At 46.7% G+C, this 18870-nt stretch overlaps 2 protein-coding genes and 1 long non-coding RNA gene across 8 annotated transcripts; 2 read left to right on the top strand and 1 right to left on the bottom strand.

Moving 5' to 3' along the window:
* The first annotated feature begins 243 nt into the window (after window positions 1–243).
* On the top strand, window positions 244–7083 carry LOC130522042 (indian hedgehog B protein-like). Its single transcript, XM_057025969.1, has 3 exons — window positions 244–1159; window positions 3341–3602; window positions 5546–7083. Exons 1-3 carry the CDS (start codon window positions 860–862, stop codon window positions 6226–6228), a joined length of 1245 nt encoding a protein of 414 aa, XP_056881949.1. The 5' UTR covers window positions 244–859; the 3' UTR covers window positions 6229–7083.
* Window positions 5013–5626, bottom strand: LOC130522047 (uncharacterized). The gene is made up of 2 exons (XR_008949534.1): window positions 5505–5626; window positions 5013–5303 (listed from the first exon to the last, which is right to left on the bottom strand). It is a non-coding gene; the product is annotated as an uncharacterized LOC130522047 (long non-coding RNA).
* Window positions 7084–7398: 315 nt separating the features above from the next.
* On the top strand, window positions 7399–18064 carry bin1b (bridging integrator 1b). Of its 6 annotated transcripts, XM_057025962.1 has the most exons (18): window positions 7400–7831; window positions 11672–11752; window positions 11838–11892; window positions 12156–12250; window positions 12658–12753; window positions 12990–13097; window positions 13419–13511; window positions 13920–14005; window positions 14116–14191; window positions 14287–14342; window positions 14427–14471; window positions 14809–14851; window positions 15038–15160; window positions 16064–16075; window positions 16326–16568; window positions 16727–16780; window positions 16864–16965; window positions 17341–18064. In XM_057025962.1, exons 1-18 carry the CDS (start codon window positions 7751–7753, stop codon window positions 17440–17442), a joined length of 1551 nt encoding a protein of 516 aa, XP_056881942.1. In that variant the 5' UTR covers window positions 7400–7750; the 3' UTR covers window positions 17443–18064. The 6 variants fall into 6 exon arrangements, with proteins under 6 accessions (XP_056881943.1, XP_056881942.1, XP_056881944.1 ...); XM_057025963.1 differs by lacking the exon at window positions 14427–14471 and having other exon boundaries at window positions 7399–7831; XM_057025964.1 differs by lacking the exon at window positions 13419–13511 and having other exon boundaries at window positions 7403–7831.
* Window positions 18065–18870: the final 806 nt, after the last annotated feature.

The following is an 18870-nucleotide window of genomic DNA, read 5'->3' on the forward strand; positions in this document are numbered from 1 at the left end:
TAAATCGTTGAGGAATTTCCAATGTTGGTGTTGCGTTTGTGCCCTCGTGCGCTGCTGCCCTGGTGGCTTCTGGGTAATGGAGGACAACGAAATAAATTGGGGCCTCGTCGCGATTGCGCGCGTGCACAGCGAGGCTCTCACCTGTAGTAAAGGCTGTTTCGTCACCGTCGCGGCTCGCGTGTCTCGAGACGAGGGTCCAAAGGACAGAGGCGGCTGGCGCGCGCACCACAGTCCAGTCTCGTGGCTGGGGTGTTTGTCCTTTCTTCCGGCACACAATAAACAGACGGAGGCGGCCGCGGGCCCCGTGTGCCACCCCGGTGGGAGGAGAGGAGCGGAGCGGAGCGGAGGGCAGGTCTGGCTGGGCGCGGTCTCCCTCTGCCCGCACCTCATCCGCGCACCAGTCGGCTCTCTCCCATCTCCGCCTGTGCCACAGGGACGCATTGAGCACATACCCGAGAGGCAGAAACCGCTGCGGGGACACCCTTTGACCGCCGTGCCCAACAGACTGCGCGCCGCGCGCCTCCGCGTCTGTCTGTCTCTCAGGCCGTCTGTCTGTCTGGGCGCGTTTTCTCACAGCGTTGACATGGACAGACAGCTTTGAACCTGTCTGCCAAGATAAACTCACCTCGCCTATTTATGCCCCAATCTCCGCCAACACTCGGGACAGGAGCGCGTCGGCGGCTCAGGGGACAGGTTCACAGGAGCGGCGCACTGGCCACTTTTACGCGCCGGGAATGGCCGCTTTTTGGGACTCCGGACTGAGTCCTGCTCCGTCAGCCAGACTTTAAAATTCCCCAGGAGACACCCACCCACGTCAAAAGAAATCCAATTAGGGGGTTACAAGCGGTCCCGGGACGGAATGCTGCTCTCAACGCTGGTGACGTACCTCCTCGGGTGCGCCTTTCTCCTCTCCCCGGTGAGTGAGGGTTGCGGGCCGGGTCGGGGCTACGGAAAGAGACGGTCGACACGGAAGCTGGTCCCGATCGCCTATAAACAGTTCAGCCCCAACGTGGCCGAGAAGACTTTGGGGGCCAGCGGGAGGTACGAAGGGAAAATAACCCGGAACTCTGAGCGCTTCAAGGAGCTCACCCCCAACTACAACCCCGACATCATCTTTAAGGATGAGGAGAACACAGGTGCAGACCGCATGATGACACAGGTAACCCGCTCGGCTACCGCTGTGCCTTTCAGCCTGGGCTTTTCCCCGCAATCAAACCTGCGCGTTATTGGCGCACTTTGGCCAGACCCGAAACACGTGGACGCGGTTATCTTCTCTGCCTTTCGTGTCGACTCGAGGTGAAGAAATGACCAAACAACTCGGGCATTTTCCGGTGATTTCTGAGAACGCTGCTTCAGCAGCTCGCGCTCCCAGCGCCCCGCTGACCTCTGCGGGCTTCCAAGCTTTTCTCGAGAAGTAAAAAAAAAAATTCTACTTCGGAGAAGTGGAGGAATTCGCAGCTGATAACTGCTGTTTTGCACAATCCGCTCCTCAGTCCGGGCTCGGAGCCTCGCGGCGTGTTGACACAGCGCGGTGAGGTGACCGGCGTGAATCAGAGCTCCGTGTGAACCCTCAGAGGTCCACTGTGCGACCCCCGTCTCAAAGGGAAGGCTTTTAATTAAAACACTATGTCCTCTGTCTCGCGGCGTGTTTTTGGTGGAAAAAACAGCCATTTGGTCAGAGCCCGGGTCACGCGTGTGCGCATGTTTACCGTTGTCGTTTTTAGCCCGACTGGCCAGACTTAACAGTCGCCTTTTGGACTGTCAAAAATTTTTACGACACCGTCATTGATGTGGCCGCGGGTGGAATTTATTTGACTCCTCGTTTCCCCAGGAATAAAGTATTTATATCTGCCTCTTGTGACCGCGGGCTTCCTCTCCGAGCCGCGGCGCTTGCGTCCAGAGACCCACGTGGGGGGAGCGAAAGCGCGCCCTCGCCGTCTGGAGCTGTCACCTCGGTGCGCGCACTGCAAAAAGTCAACCCGGTTTACCTGCGCAGAGACGCCAAAATGGAGCTGAGACCTCGATTCAAGCGCCACAACATCGGAAACCACCTTCGTTTGTTGATGTGGCGCACGGAAACGCACGACGGCGCGAGGGAAATGAGCAATTGAAAGCAAGGAGACACAGAAACACGTGTTTTCCAACACTTTTTACAGCAAGTCGCGCACAATTTACGAGCTCCGGCCCGCAGGAGACAGCCCTCCGTTTGTCTTTTACTGTTCCGTGTGATTTTTGCGTTTAAAATAGCGGCTCCGCTCGCGCCGAGGCTTTAATTACAGACACCGCATCTTTTCACCTCTTTTCCGCACTTTTTTCCTCAACTTTTGGACGTTTCGAGGCGCTGCGCGCTGCACGCGGGCGCGCCTGTTTCCACACAGTGTTAAAATTCATTCTCTCGAGCTCGAGCTTCAACATTTATTTCCAGTTTTAACTCATTTTATTTGTCATTTTGGGTCGATCAAGACTATTAAAGAATCCGGACCATTTTTTCTGCAGCGCAGAGGTGCGCACAGACGCGCGGAGTCAAATGTTTACTCAGCCAGGGGTTTGTATAGTTCAAACCCCCCCCCCCCCCCAGAAACCCCCGTCGATCCGCCCTGCACCTTGAAAGGAAAACCAACAGAATCTATCGTCTGATTTATGGCGTCCAGCTCGTTGCCCTGACCGCGGAGGGAAAACACAGGAGGTTCAAATCCACAGTGGACACAGTGAAAAGGCATCTGTGGCCGAGCTATTCTTATCACAGCCAACACGGGGAGACATTTATAGCGTTAATCCCACTTTTCAGTCTTTAATGGGCCGAGATTTATGAAACGCCGCATCACTGAGGGCCGCATTCAGAGGCTGCGGGGGGAAGAGTCGATGAGACGCCCCCTAGGGCCGCAAACCGAATGTTTGCGTTAAGAAATGAGCATGATATCCCCTGATTTGGATGGGTTGGTCGTCCATGCCACATCGAAGGAGCCATAATACCCTCTAGGACCGCAGAATCAGGGAGACCCACAGGTGAAAATGCTCAAACGTATCGGGACGGATGCTCAGGCGACAGCTGAACCACTCCCCAATATCTTATCTTCAGGAATATGTTGAGTTATAACGCTATATTTTGAGTTAAATCGCCATTTGTTGCCATTTTTGATGACTGAGCAGCGCCCCCTCGAGGTCATTCTTCCAACGCTACTCAGCTGTGTGACCTTGTCCAAAGACCCAATACTCAAGCAGGCTCGGGGTTAAACATGGTTTCGACAAATCAGAATGTCGTTAGCTCACAGAATAGTCGGCACTATTTTCTCATGCTGCTGGAGTTTTTAGGGGCGCGTCTGTGTGTGTGTTTCGGCAGCGCTGCAAAGATAAGCTGAACTCTCTGGCCATCTCCGTGATGAACCTGTGGCCTGGGGTCCGTCTTCGAGTCACTGAGGGTTGGGACGAGGACGGACACCACTCAGAGGAGTCGCTTCACTACGAGGGTCGGGCGGTGGACATCACCACATCGGACCGCGATCGGAACAAATACGCCATGCTGGCTCGCCTGGCGGTGGAGGCAGGCTTTGACTGGGTCTACTACGAGTCCAAGGCGCACATCCACTGTAGCGTTAAGTCCGGTAAGGATGCCGCACCGCTGTCTGCACAAGAGCTCTCGCTTCCTCTCTGAGCTAATCCAAACGCAGCAGTGAACTCACCATGTTGGAGGTAGTTTAGCTTTTAGCAGCGAAGGTGGCGAGATTGTTTAGGAACTCCAAAAGATTCCAAAAGAGTTTTTCCCTGAACCTCCTCACATCATTTCCTGTTTTGCTCCACCTTCCCTAATTGCTAACCTTCTTGTTGCTTGTGCTTACTAGCTCCTCCTCTTTCCTGTCTCATCTGCCACTCCCCCAAATATTCACCACTTAGGCTCCCCAGTTAAAACTCTATTTTGCTTCAAAACATTTGCTTCTTCTGCAAAATCGGCAACTTTATACGGCAGCGGACTGACGATGTCTCAAATATAATCAGGAAAAATAGTAGCATGAACAATGCTAATAACACACAAAACACAGAATCTGCTGGTTGTCATCTTTTGAACTGCAGACTTTGTAATAGTTGGGAAACTCTGACATCATAACTAAAGAAATAATAAATTCTTGGCACAGACAGTTTGACGGTCGCGACAGACATTAGCTTACTATTTAACTGGTGTGGCAGACATTATCTCGCAGTTGCTAATATACTCTAAGCAAGGTAAGCTAACTCTTGCTACTGTTACTCTTTAGTTGGAGACAGTTAGCAGTCGCAGATATGTGCTGCCTGTACCAGATGCTAGCTAATATGAGGCTAGCTAATATGAGGCTGAATGAGACATATTTACCTGAACCTTTATAGTTTGGGATGTAGCCGTTTCTGTACATTTCTGAAGCTCTTCTGTGTAGATGACAATAGATGTGAAAGAGTTTCATTTGCTTCTGTCGTTTATAGCATCTTTCAGTCCACCTCTATCCTCTATTGGCTAAAATTGTAGCACCGTTTCAGTTTTTGCTTAACCCTTAAAGTAATGCTGTGCACAGGCTGCATGTCCTCTTCTCAACACACATCTGACCACACACGTAAAAAGCAGAATGGCTTGAAAATGAAGAAGCAGCACATTTATTTACTGAGTGGTAACTTCTCTCTTCCCCTTTTCATTTCTTTTTCCACCTTTGTTTCTCCCTTTCCCTCCTTTTTCCTTTCCCCTCTCTCCTCCCCTCCCAGATCGGGTTGCGAGGGCCCAGTCCTTGACTTGATCAGAAGGGCAACCAATCAAGTTGGTATCTTTTTTTTCTTGATTTGTTCTTTTTTTTCACCTGATTATCTTCTGAATTCTTGAACACGGGATTCCAAAAGTCCAGGGGAATTAACTCGCAGATGCTTGCAGTGCCCGCGCCACTAGAGGGCAGCAAAGAAGTGGAGTTACGGGGATTTGTCACATTTGAACCGGGTTTTTAAAGATAAAAACTTCCATTAAATCTGGCGTGCGTGACCCCCGAAGGAAACTAATAGAAACAAGTGACTATGGGATTTAATGAAAGAGACATTTTCGACCTACTGGAGTTGAACATGTTGCCTGTCAGATGATTAACCAGCCGAGTTTCCCTCTTCCTTCAGGTGCCTTATCTTATCACCTGGCCTTGGCTTTCATACCGTCCCCAAATATTTATCCCCAGATAGACTTGAGACGTCCTCGAGTGTCACTTTCAAGTTCCTCGGAGGTTATTGTCTCCCAAACATGCCTGGACGCACTGACTCAGGACGGCAAACAGCAGCTTTGTCTCCTGAATGTTGCTTCAGTGCTGCTGAAGGAATGAAAAGAGTCAATATTTGGCAAAAGGGAGGCGAAAAGATTTATGTGCTCAGGTTCAGATGGAAGACCAGTCCGGACAGAGAGCGAGGAATGTTGATGAAAGATGGAAATAAAAGAAACCTGTTGAAGAAAATCACAAAAACACCTTCTCTAAACGTACGCGGCCGCTGTCAGAACCAGGCTTCCGCACCTAAGGAACGTCCCTCTGACCCGCCTGCTTCTGTGTTTCAGACCACTCAGTGGCGGCGAAATCTGGAGGTTGTTTTCCTGGCGAGGCCCTGGTCACCCTGGAGAGCGGCGGGACAAAGTCCATCAGCGACCTTCGGCCTGGCGAGCGAGTCCTTGCCCTGGCGGGCAGCGACGGCGCTGCTGGGCTGGTTTACAGTGAAGTCCTGGCCTTCCTGGATCGTGACCCCAGCACCTGGAAGCTCTTCTACACCCTGCACACGAGGGCCGGGCCCCGCCTCTCGCTCACCGCTGCCCACCTGCTGTTTGTGTCGGAGGGCAACTGCTCAGAGGGGGCGGAGCCATCTCAAGGCACCCTCAAGACTGTTTATGCCAGTCACGCCCGCCCGGGACAGTGTGTGTTGGTATCACAGGGCCACGGCGCGGCGTTCCTCTCTCAGATCACCCGGGTCGCGGTGAGGGAGGGCAGGGGGGCTTTTGCCCCTCTGACCCAGCAGGGGACGCTGGTGGTGGACCACGTGGCAGCGTCCTGCTATGCGGTGGTGGACCAGCACTCCTTGGCTCACTGGGCGTTCTGGCCGCTCCGGCTGCTCCATGGATGGACTGGTGCAGCCGGGGGCCACGGCGACGGGATCCACTGGTACTCGCGGATTTTACACTGGCTGGGGAGGAAGGTGCTGGACTCGGGGCGGTTCCACCCGCTGGGCGTGGCCCAGGGCGCCAGGTGAGGCAGGAAAAGACTCAGGAGGACGTCTTCATGAACGTTTGCCTTCACCTGGGACGTCCTGAGGCCATGGGGGAGTTCTCTTGGCAGTGCACGGAAGCTGTGAACGGACACAGATGGAATCGCCACGGTAACAGCTGGAAAAGCGCCAACGTTTCAGACGTTATCCTGAAGATGCTGAAATGACAATCCCTTAAAATCCAGTTTAAAGTCAGATTAATTGTTCTTTAACCTTTTTATTTTAGCCTTTATTCACAAATTCCAGAGAAGAAAACATTGGATTTCAACTTTTCTCCATCAATGAAAATGATTGAACATTTAAGTTATAATTTAAGGAAGAAATTAAATATCTTTAACAAATGTGATGCTGACAAAATGGTGGAAACCTGAAAATATATCAATCTTATCACATTTTTTCCATATCAGGTACCACAAACATGATTGTTTTCAGAAAGTACTCATCAATAAATAAATCATCTTGGTTCAGGAAAAAAATATAGAAATATTCCACAAAGATATTTTTTGATGTATCATAAAACCATTCTCCTTTTAATCCAAACTAAATAACTTATTAAATAATTTAAGTGATGTAACGCATTGTTGGTGAATTTAAAACACCCTTAAATAGTGAGATCACCCCCCATCAGCATTGTCAGGATATAAATGTGTGTACATAAAGTTGTTTTCACAGTGAAATGCATCATTTGTTTCTGACAAAACGTCTTTGATAGAGATTTTACAGGAAATAATACAGTAGTGTATTTAAGTGTTATTTGTTTACAGAAATCCATGTTGATGCTATTGTGGGTGAAGAGATATTCCAAAGATTTATTTTTGAAATTAAATTATGTGGAAATGAGTTCTCTCTGTAAATTATTATGCACATTTTTGTCAGCTATTCCTCAGATTATTAATTTAAAGCAGGATGACACCTTCAAACAAAGATTATTGAATAAAGTTTGACTTTTATAAGAATGAACTTTATTATTAGGCGTTAGTTCAATATATATTTAGCTAATCACTCACTGTGTGTGTGTGTGTGTGTGTGTGTGGGGGGGGGGGGGGTCCAATTTTGCCCCCCCAGAATTAAACTAGCAGCCGCCCTGTGGCCCTAAATTAGACAAACACGCGCCAGTTGCGTGTCGGCAACAGATGTCGGCTAATAATAACCCGCTGCGCCTTTAAGAGGGCGACCAGGCCTGAAACTTAATCGCGTCGCGTTCAATTAACCGATTTTTACCTAATTTTTGTCTTCCAGGTTTCACCCGTTTGTCGGTCGGTTCCTACGGTTGTTCGCCTCGCACGCGCGCGCGCTCGCGGCACCGCACGAGCCGGATTAAATTACGCATTGCACCTTTAAGACGCTGTCAACGGGATTAGAGTTACGCGCAGCGGCTCGCGGTCCCGTCCCGTCCTGTCCTGTCCTGTCCTGTCCTGCGGGGGCTCTTGGACGCACCAGGGGAAGGTCTCACCTCCTCACCGTCTCTCTCTGCTCCTCTGCTTCCTCTTCGGTGGTCCTCAGAACCATGGCCGAGCCGGGGAAAAGCGTGACTGCCGGGAAACTGGCCATCAACGTCCAGAAGAGGCTCTCCAGGGCACAGGAGAAGGTAGACCCGGGAGGGGGGGTTAGCTGCCCCCAATTAAACTGCTTTAGTCGTTAAATCAGGTTTGAAATCTCACATTTAACTTATGGAAGGCGAGGGTGTTTGTGTGTGTGTGTGGGGGGTTGTGACCTCATTATCTTAAAATAATTGAAGCTTGTCAATCAAGAGGTGTTATTGTCATATCAGAGAGAAACTGGGCTTTCTGGTGACATTTCCATCATTATTATTTCAACTGCAGCGAGATGAAAGGCAAATGTCCGAGTGTTTCACCAGAGTTCGCGAACGCACCTGCCCAGAGTTCTGCGCAGGTTATATATGTTTAAAAAGTTTGTTGGGACAAAAGTTGGACTTGGGTTTTTCAATCAACTAGTTTGCAACCTTTTGTAAAGAGGCCTGTAGAATAGAGAGCACCTGTAACCCGAGCAACGCTCTGTCTCTGGGTTATTATTGTCTGTCCTAAAACCTCAGCAGCTTAAGCCTGTTGAGGTTTTACCTTCTAATCACCTCAACAACTGTTGCTGTTCAGTCATTTCATTTTTGTATGAAGGTTGAGTTTTACTTTCTTCTACATTCTGTTGCACATGCCCCCCCCATAAGGTTCCTGACCCCCCCCCCCCCCACACACACACACCCCTCTGCTCATTCCTCGTGACAGCTGCGAATATGAATATTTCAAATCTGATCGCCTTTAAAAGTCTGTTTTGTCTCCTATTTTCACTTCAAAGCTGCATTTGGGTCTTAAACCTTAGAGGCAACATCACCTGTTGGTCTTAGCTTAGCCTAGCTTAGCATGAGGACCAGAAGGAGACAGGAACTGATGGTCTTGCTTTCTTTCAAAATAAAATCTCATTTTTAATCTGAAACTGGTTTGTTTGATATGCTAACTAGGAAGTTGTTTATATTTTTAAGTAGGCTGCTGACTCTTCTCGTTCATTATTTGTGCTAAGCTAAACTTTTGACTGGAGATGATGAGATGATTGACGCATGACTTGGAAGCACAGCCCTCATCCAGCTCGTATTTCTGCTAAAGATTATCGTGGTTGAATGGTGATAGCTGTTTAAGCTAGGTAATCGAACGTGACACCACACCAATATAAATCCACCAGTAAAGAAGAATGTGTGAACTGGTGTAAACCCACTACGTATATGTATAAAAAAGCAAAAATAAGATTCTGCACATAAGGCCACACAAATAAACAGCACCATTGGCAAATTAGGCTACAGCCAAGCTAGCTTGTGCTATCCCTTTATTGTAGGACAGAAGTAAAGATTCTCCAATTGGTACCGTGGTAGACATAGTTTTATGCTGTTATGTTATTTAAACTGTTGTGTTATTACTCTTGGCTTGAACTGGGCCTCAGATCTTGATTTCCTCCCACTTCTGTGTGTTGGAATGACAGGAAGGTTTCCTCAAATCCTTAATTTCACTTCAAATTAGAAAACGGCCCTTTGTCTGGCTGGAGCCTTTAGGAACTGGACCAGTGGTTGAATACTTTCCCAAAATTAGGGAATTCTATACCGAAACTGACAGAAAAGTAATTCATACCACTTGTGTTTGTTGTAGTCCAAAATGTAGCCGTTTCACTTTAAAGAGGGCAGCTTGAGAGGTGTTTACACAAACATACCGACAGAACGCTGATGTAAACCAGTCAGAGAGTTCGTGATGTTAGCTAAATTCAACCATGTGGATTTGACTGTCGGACTTCCAGGCTGCCCTCGGCCTTTGAGCTGGAGCGCTGAGACTAGCGAGGAAGGTCAGGGTATCATCTTGCTCGCACAGGCCGTCCAGGCTGGAGGAGGGGCAGTGTCGGCTTCAGCTGTCCCGTCTGTTGGCGCGCGGCCATCCGCTGCCTTCACTCACCTGTCAGAGCGCCTGTTTTTACGCCTTCGATCGTGTCGTGACTCTCTGCTCCATTTAACGTTTCATTTGTGGGCAGAGGAGCGAATGTGTAACTTGCGTTCCGCACTTTTGCAGATGTTGTCAATGTTTGCTTTGATCTACAGAACAAAGCAAAGCCCTAAAAATGTTTTGGTGTGTGAAATTAACGCTTTCCTGTATTTATGAGTCATGAAATGATCTGTCGGGATGTTCCGGAGCCTCTCGCGGTGCTGCCACGGTTGTCATAGTGATGTAATGTCATGAACCGCTCAGCTGCGCCGCAGGGCATGCTGGGAAAATTCCCCTCAGTGGAATCCGGATGGTGACGGCAGGAGCAGGTGGGGATGGACTCTTTAGGGAGCAGTCAGAGGCCCGGACCAGCGCTGGGCGTCAAAGAGGAAGGAACCAGTGGGCCTCAGAACCCAGCAGGTCGCCACCTTTGACCCCCCAAGGCTGAAAATTAGCTTTATCCTCTTGATGATTATTAATGATTTATGGCTCTTCACAACAAAGAAAAATCTACTTTGTTCACCTGTTAAAGCTGAAAGCTGTTTTTGATGTTTGGTGGGGATGAAAAATGCTTTTGGAGCTTTTTGAATGGCGCAGAAACTTTATCACCACATTTTATTATCATTAATATAATTTAAGATTGTTTCTTTTTATGAATATGACAGATGGATGAAAGTTTGGATGAAACTTTTTAATTTAAAAAGTTGTTTTTTTTTCTACATTCAAAAATAGATAATTTTACATTTATTCATGGTCAGTTGAGTCATATTTAAGATACTCAAAAAAACAGCTGTTTTTATTACTCATTATGATCGGTAATGTGAGTCCAAACCCTGCACATGTTTCCCAGCATGCTTTTCTTCACTGTGTGTGTGTGTGTGTGTGTGTGTGTGTGCGTGCAGGGTGCCGTATCTATCTATAGCCCCACTAGGCCACCTCTTCGTCACTCTTAATACCCTACAAACTCCCGTGTGTGTGTGTGTGTGTGTGTGTGCGTGCACACGCTTGTGTGTATTTTGAGGGTAGTCACCGAACCCCGCCGGTTGGCCGACTCAAATATTTTCCATTATAATAAGCCAGTTTACAATATCTCAGAATTTCCGTCAACACACCAATTCACAGGTGACATGATGGTTTCAGATTTTACAGGAATCACCTGAATGCACCACGAGGTGTAATTGGCCAGCAAGAAGTGAGGAAACCGATCCCAATGAGGTCACACTTTAAATTGTCCGCCTGAGAAGACCAAACAATAGTAGTAAAATATAATTAAAGCGAGCCATGAAGTGATTATTAGCATGCAAACTGACAGTGCTACCTGCCCATGCTAACATGGGGTGTCGCAACGCTATGGAAGAGACACAATGTGTGGAAATAAAGACAATAAAAACGATAATGAACTTTAAATTTCTGAAATTTGAATTAAAACCTTGAATTATTGTTCAACCTAAACAATCCAAAAGTTGCATTCTCCTCGCAAAATGAGGCCATTTCGGCTGTTCCTCACAACTCATAAGTCCTGTTTGAGGGTTAAAACGTGGTTTTAAACTTGGGTTAAGGTCAGCGTCCGGCTCAGGGTTAGGTGGGTTGTTGGGATGGTTCGGGTTTGGGTCATGGGCTGGGTAACATATGTCTATGAAAGTCCTCACAACGATGGAAGTGCCAGATGAGTGTGTGTGTGTGTGTGTGTGAGTACAGGGGAAGTCCCCGTTGTCAGGGCGATAATGGGCTGTGTGTCCATCACAGGATTAAAGCAGCAGGTGGTGCTGGTGGAGACTCATCCAGCCTCCCACAGATTAGCCAACGACTTCATTTAACGCTCTACAACAAAACAAATGTCTTTATTTCTTCTCATCTCTCGATCACTCGTTCAAACAGAACTGATTTACCGATTGAGTGGCTGATTGATTGACTGAATGATGTTTGTTTGTTTGTCTTGTTTGTTTGTCTCGCAGGTCTTGCAGAAACTTGGCAAAGCCGATGAGACCCGAGACGTTGTGTTTGAGGAGATGGTGGCAAAGTTCAACAAGCAGATGGTCGGCAGATATTTTAAGATGGATCGTTTTCTGAGTTTTAGGAGCCGTCATGATCCGGTTTTCATGTTTTTTCTGTTTTCGGCAGTCTGAAGGAACCAAACTGCACAAAGACCTGAAAGCTTATATGGCAGCAGTGAAAAGTAAGCCAGCGTTCATGTTTTCTGTCTTCAGCTCCATCCTAGTCGAGTCAAATGATGAAAAATCAATATTCATCTGGTGTTTCGAAGGTTAAAACTACGACACAACTGCCTTTAAAGTTGCTTTGCAGTCATTTTAAATGAGTCTCAGACCAGACGTTTTGGTTCCTTTCTACGAGATAAATAACAAAATGAATGGTGCTGGTCCCAGATTGGACCCCTGAGGAACCCCACGGCTCATAACATTTCGTCTTCGCGCATTTCAGCGATGCACGATGCGTCACGGCGGCTTCAGGACTGTCTGGCCGACATGTACGACCCAGAATGGTTCGGCAAAGAGGAGATGGACACCCTGGTGGAGGTGAGACTCTGGGACAGGTCAAGATGTGGACGGCCTTTTTTAATTCCTCCTTCTCTTTGTTACTTTTTGCGTTCCTCAGATGTGTTTCCCTGATTTCCTTCTTTCGTGTTGTAACTGACTTTCTTTGTCTCAACTGCTTGCGTTTCTAATTCCACCCTAAAGGAGATGATAGAGAAGGAGATGGACAATAATCTGGAGGTAAAAGTCAGAGCGGGACAACTCGGCTAGAAACAGCTGCTGTTCTGGTTGTTAGTGGTCTATAGTCCATCTGCGAGGAGAACCGTGGTCTTAGAAATAAACTAAAACGTCAGTAGGAGGTTTAATGCTTTTAGTTGTGCTGCGGTTTAACGGTCATTGGTGTCGGGTTGTGACGTAAAGTGTGTTTTTGTGTGTGTTGGTGTGTTCAGGACACGGATACTCTGTGGCTGGATTACCATCAGAACATCAATGACAAGTCTCTCAACACCTTGGACACATATGTGACTCAGTTTCCTGACATTAAGGTCAGAACATCCCTGTTTTTACCCAGCAATTGTTTTCAGAAATCTCATTTTTGAGGTTAGCATGAATATTTATTTAGCTCATCTTTATTAGAGGGGCCACGGTAAAGCAAATAAATGATCGCTTCTTTGGATAATTAGTACGAAGGTTTCTGACCTGTGAGCTGTTTTGGTTTGTGAATAGTCCAAGAGTTTGATGGTCGACCGTGTTGTCACCACTCACCTGAACTCTGCCACAGGCCCGTATCGCCAAGCGGGACAGGAAGATGGTGGACTTTGACAGCGCCCGCCATCACTTCGCCTCCTTACAGAAAGGCAAAAAGAAAGACGAGGCCAAGATCGCCAAGGTAACGGCGGCCTGTGTGTGTTGGTGTGCTGCTTTTGATCGACTGCGCATGATGGCGTGCTGATGCCTAAACTTTAAAGGTACATTTGAGTGTGTTTGTCAATAATCCCGTGGTACAATAACCCCGACCACTTGAAGTCAACGAGGTTTGACTTTGGATTAATTTACTGGCGAACTTGTTTTAGGATTTAATGCTCAATGCTAATTAATCCAAATGCATAATTTCCTTTGAATTGTATGTGTTTGCTTTTTCCTGTCTATTCTGTACCTGTTATTTCTCCCCCTCTCCCCTCCCCCTCTCTTGCATGGCATGTGTGGTTAGCCAGCGGCCCTGTTGGAGATGGCGGCTCCCAGTTGGGCTCAGGGTTTGATATCAGCCCACCAGGTGGCTCAGACTAACCTCTCCTACAACCAGGTGAAACTCTGGTTCATCCCCGATTCCCCCTTTTCTCACTCCAACCAGTCCAACCAGAATTTGTAAAGAAATAATCAAAATATATCGCGATAAATCTAGCCAGATGATACATCCAGCATTTTGTTCTTCATTTTGTACCAGCAACAGGATAAAGAGACAATTTCTTCAAAATAAAGGTTCAGTGTCTCCAGGGGGCTGAAAACACACATCGGTGTAGACACATTTTGATGTTTGGTGTTGGGTCCCCTGAGGAGGAACCGTTGCCATGTTTTGCATTGGATGTTGAGGAAATTCACCTGCCTGTTGTCCTGAAACCCTGAACGTGTTTGTTTGCATGAGCACACGAAGACAGTTGATGATTCTTCTAGGTTACCCAAATGCAGACTGACTGCAGATTCTTGTGTGTAGGCAGAGGAGGACCTGGGGCGTGCTCAGAAGATTTTTGAGGAGCTGAATGTGGAGTTACAAGACGAGCTTCCGTCACTGTGGGACAAGTGCGGTGCAGTTTTTTCCTCCTTTGTGACATTCCGTTATTTGTCCCCAGTTGGTATGTAAACGTGTGTGTGTGTGTGGTGTGTGTGTGTGTGTGTGTGTGTGCGCGCAGTCGTGTTGGCATCTATGTCACCACATTCCAGGCTCTGGCAGGTCATCAGGAGAAGTTCCACAAGGAGATGAGTAAGGTCAGTTAGAAGCAGCCGAGCGTGATCGATCACCCATCGAGCTGATCAGTGGATGCTTGGACAGATTATCAATAAAGTCTTGTATGTCTCACCAGCTCAGCCAAAACCTGAATGACATCATGACCAATCTGGAAGAGCAGCGGCAGCTGAAGTAAGTGACCACGACCACGAGTTTTCGGTCAAACCTTCTCTGTTTTCAAGTGAGTCTAGTCCCTCATACTGCCCCCTACCGCAGAAAAGGTGAAACTGCAGCAGCTAAGACAGGAGACAATGCCAACAGGTAAACGGTGTGTGCTGCACCTTCAGCTGCATCTGAGTGACTCACCAACCTCATCACGATTGTAAAGTCATTTTCTGAAGGAAAAATGCATGAATTTACATTTCCTGCATGCAAACGTTACATGAGTACAACGCATACAGAAATCACATATATACCCATTAATGATGCTGAAGCCTTGCTCTAAATAGATTTCTGGGCCTTTGCAGTGTTGAGTGCCTGTGGTTAGTACCTGAAACCTGTCGTGTTGTCTGCATGATTTTGGTGTTCCACTGCGTGTTGACCAGTCAGGACTGCAGGCTGGCCTTTCTCAAAATCCTCCTAATTTTCTTCCTCACAGCAAGGAATCGAATCACAGTGAATCTGCCAGCTCAGCACCAAAGGTAAAAGGAAACTCAAACAAGAAATCAATATATGCTGATGGCAACTTCTACTTTTTGCTGTTTTTATTGTAAAAAAAACCCCCCCAAAAACGTGTGTTATTTTACATTTACTAATACGACTGCCCTACTGCCCGTGCGTGCATGCGTGTGTTTTCTGATTTCGGCTTAACCCTCCTGGTGGTCCAGAGGCCTGGTCCTCCTCCGAGTCGGCCTGAACTCACTCCGTCTCCAGATCAGTCACACAATCCATTTGGGGGCCAAAACACGGGATCTGACGCCAACACAGAAATAACGACCACGGCACCGCAGGTCAGACTGATTTATTAGAAGTTAAAATTCCTTGAATTTTCTTTTGTATTCAGCATTTTTGCATCTCTTGTTTAACTATATCAACTACTGTCCAACATCCTGGAACTTTTGGTTTCTACCAATAGGGCAAAAAATCTTTTTGATTTGCTTAATGATTTGATGATTTAATGATTTCCTAAATAGTCTTATGTAATGTTCATTTAAATGATAAACTAAGAAACACAAAAATTGACCCTTGAGGAACACCACGTTTTCCTTATATTTAACTTGGTTTTCACCATTTTAATTATAATAGACTTTTGGGGTAATTGTGACGCAGGTTTATGTAGCATGAAAAATGTAGTGCCGCCGGGCGTTTTGGCACTCGTCATTATCCAGTGAGGACGTTACAATCTTAGCAAAACATTACCTCCGTTAATTTCTTTCGATTTAAAGGCCCCCTAACTAAAGTGTGTGTGTGTGTGTGTATTTGTGTGGGGCAGTGTGAACCCTGGTCAGGGGTAAACCTGCTGGATTGGGATTTGGAGGTATTACGGCCCCCTGCATTTCCATCCCCTGAGGTGGGTTTGCTCACGTGAGGCCGAAGGTCTGCAGAGTTGTGTTGTTGGGTGGATGCTTCTCTTGCGCACGTGCATGTAAAATCTATTTTGCTGTTTGTTCAGTTGCCTGTGAGTTATCCACTTTTTATTTCTTCTTGTATTCATTAATAAAGTTCAGACTTAAGTCTTTTATTTGGGGGGGGGGGGGGCAACAAAATGTGCCAATGAAATTATCAATCAAAATGTCAATGTTTAACCACCAGAGGGCGACCAACATGGTTGGGCTTGGGGTTACCTTCTTGACACGTCGTGCTAACTGCTTAAAGTCTCACTTTGCGTCTTATCTTTTGATGCTTCACGGAAGGCGCCATCATTGGTAAGTTTGGTAGTTTGTGGACTTTTTTATTTATAACTGTCGTAGACAACCAATTAGACAAGAGGAATGGCAGTGAAAGAGCAATTACTGGCTTTCTTCAACAAGACCTCCTTCCTTTGGCTTTTCAAACCCTGTACCACCCGATAAAACCCCACAACCCGCGCTGTTCCTTTTTGTATATGCCTTGAATGGTTCCTCCATTCCGTCCACACCACCCCCTTCCCCCCACGCAAACCCTTACCCCTTAAAGGGAGAACAGAATCCGGAAGAGCAGCAGCAGCAGCAGTATGACAGTGACCAGTATCCGGAGGAAGCCCGGGGAGGCTGGGATTACAGTGAGGGGAACACACACGACTACAGTCACCCCAGCTGGGACGATGCACAAACAGCCCAGGACAACTGGGACGCTGCTCATTCTTACAGTGAGCCCAGCTGGGATATTGGTGGCACCCAGGTGGGACAGGGTGGATGGGCTGATGATGAAGAAGCCCAGGTAGGGTCAACTAAGTTCAGAAGTGGATGTGACCCAAGTAGGATCTTGAAATTCAATGATCCTTTGTCACGATTAGGATGATAATTTCCTTTCTTTGATCGTATTGAACCCTGTCTGTGTCAGTACTCAAGGTCTTTTCCGATTGTTCGTTGCTACAGGGCGTGGTGGCCAGTGGCTCAGATCCCGAACTCCCCCCAGGATTCATCTACAAGGTTAATCTTTTTAATGTTTCTCCTCCTGAAGAAGTGGCTCGCGTTCCATTAGCTGTTTAACATCATCTGTATTGGAACTCCAGGTGAAGGCTATACATGATTACACTCCCACCGACAATGACGAGATGGAACTGAAGATGGGGGACGTGGTGCTGGCTTTGGCTTTTGACAACCCAGATGAGCAGGTCAGGAGGTTTCCCCTTTCACTTTTAGTATTTTAGCTTAGCTTGTGGTTATTAAAAGAAACGCGTCATGTTGTCTTATGTTCTGTTTTTATTGAGCATATGTAAAGTAAATGGACTTAAGCTGACATAGATTATGAGCTCCCGTGATACGTTAAGTCCTGTGTAAACTTGTCAACCAGGGAACAAGGTAGCCCTGGATATTTGTCGTATGTGAATACTGAATAAGGCTCGAGAGTTTTTAGTATTTAATCTAGAGAGACTCACAGTCAAACTGTAACCAGGCCACTAAAAGGTACATGAGCCGGTGGCAGTTCCGACCTTTGAAGAAGGTCTGAGATGTGCTGTGAAACATGAATCGTGTTGTTGGTCTTGCAGGACGATGGCTGGCTCCTGGGCGTGAAGGAGTCTCACTGGGTGCAGCACAAAGATATTTCAGTCAAAGGTGTTTTCCCAGAGAACTTTACTCAGAAGGTCTGAGGTGGACGCCACGGAAAGGTCCTGCTGATCTTCAATGCTGTTAATCACCCTCAAATTGTCACTTACATGATTAGAAAAGGCCTCCTGAAAAGACATAAAGTATTTGTGTGCAGTTGTGCCAGTTGATGTAACTCTTCGGCTCCCACAAACACATCTTACACAAACCAAAGTGACTGAAATACCATAAAAGTGAAATCGCAGGTGTTCTGGACAACAGAACGGTCAGAATCGGCGTCAGAATGCTTTGATTGGTTTGTAAAGCTTGTAGGAATACCAAAGGGAACAGTAGTTTTTAATGTCGAATGTGGGACTTCCATTTTCTAACGCTGACATTGGTTTACTTTGACTGTTGAATGAATTTTACATCCAGGGATACAAACCTGATCAAACTGTGCAAGATTTCCTTCCTTTCACCTATGTGAGAATTTTATTGAAGGACTGAGAACAGGTCTCTGTGCCTTTTTGACTGACTGAACTGAATGTTGAACAAAAAAAAATCCACTTCCTCCCCTGAAGATAGTTAAACCAACGCAAAGTGGCTTCACTGTGAATGACATCCTCCTGAGATGTAATTTTAGAAAAAGGCAAAACACCTGTATCATTAAAGATGAATGAAAGAAAAGTTCCTGTGTGATCCTTTTTGTGAATCCTGGGATATTTTTTGTCAGACGTATGACACAAAAGTCACAATTTTTCAAGCTGCAATTACGTTCCAGGCCACTGGGTGGTGCTCTGGTCGCTTGTTGCATAATTGCATAATAACCTTAAATATCAAAGAAGAAAAAAATCTATTGTGTTTCCTGGACCGTCCAATGACCTCATCCGAATACACGGTAGTTGTTCTGTAACTCGACCTGACAGCAGCAACAGCTGTGTTTCTATGGCAACAAGACAACAGAGCAACCTGGGCTTAATGAAGTAATAAGATGGTGATGTTTGACCTCATCTTCTACATCAGGTCTTATATTACTTTAGGTTTTTTCATCTTAAACCTAAATTAGAATGCCTCCTGTGTACTTGTATCATGTGTTGGAAACTGCTTGGAATCATTCTCCGATCACCATGCAGATCCCAGCACTCCCATTGGATAATAAATCCCAGTGTTCTCCACAAACCATCCGTTTGTTTGACTTCCTGCTACTTAAACAAGCAAATAATGTGAGATGGTGGTGGTGGTCGGAGGGGAGAGGTTACACATTAGCTCAAAGTTGTATAGTGTTTTCCGTTGCCTACACCATTGCCATGACTGCCCTGGCTAAACCCAGTTTACCCTGACGACTTGGTTAAGTCAGAACCATCGAGTTTGGAGGAACTCTAAAGAGTGAGGAAATTTCAGGGGACAGATCCTCAACATGTGTTACAAGCTAGATTTAAAGTCACATTCAGTTAAGGTCCGGTTCTTTACTGTCATGACCTCCATTTTTATGC

Source organism: Takifugu flavidus, chromosome 3 (genome assembly GCF_003711565.1).
Source record: "Takifugu flavidus isolate HTHZ2018 chromosome 3, ASM371156v2, whole genome shotgun sequence".
Lineage (NCBI taxonomy): Eukaryota > Metazoa > Chordata > Actinopteri > Tetraodontiformes > Tetraodontidae > Takifugu > Takifugu flavidus.

Bases quoted from the DNA above. Each gene is read 5' to 3' on its own strand.
- bin1b (XM_057025962.1), top strand. From the start codon at position 7,751: ATGGCCGAGCCGGGGAAAAGCGTGACTGCCGGGAAACTGGCCATCAAC. The intron at 11,753-11,837 runs GTCGGCAGATAT...TGTTTTCGGCAG, and splicing joins CAAAGTTCAACAAGCAGATG to TCTGAAGGAACCAAACTGCA. The intron at 13,098-13,418 runs GTAACGGCGGCC...ATGTGTGGTTAG, and splicing joins ACGAGGCCAAGATCGCCAAG to CCAGCGGCCCTGTTGGAGAT.
- LOC130522042 (XM_057025969.1), top strand. From the start codon at position 860: ATGCTGCTCTCAACGCTGGTGACGTACCTCCTCGGGTGCGCCTTTCTC. The intron at 1,160-3,340 runs GTAACCCGCTCG...GTGTTTCGGCAG, and splicing joins CAGACCGCATGATGACACAG to CGCTGCAAAGATAAGCTGAA. The intron at 3,603-5,545 runs GTAAGGATGCCG...TCTGTGTTTCAG, and splicing joins CCACTGTAGCGTTAAGTCCG to ACCACTCAGTGGCGGCGAAA.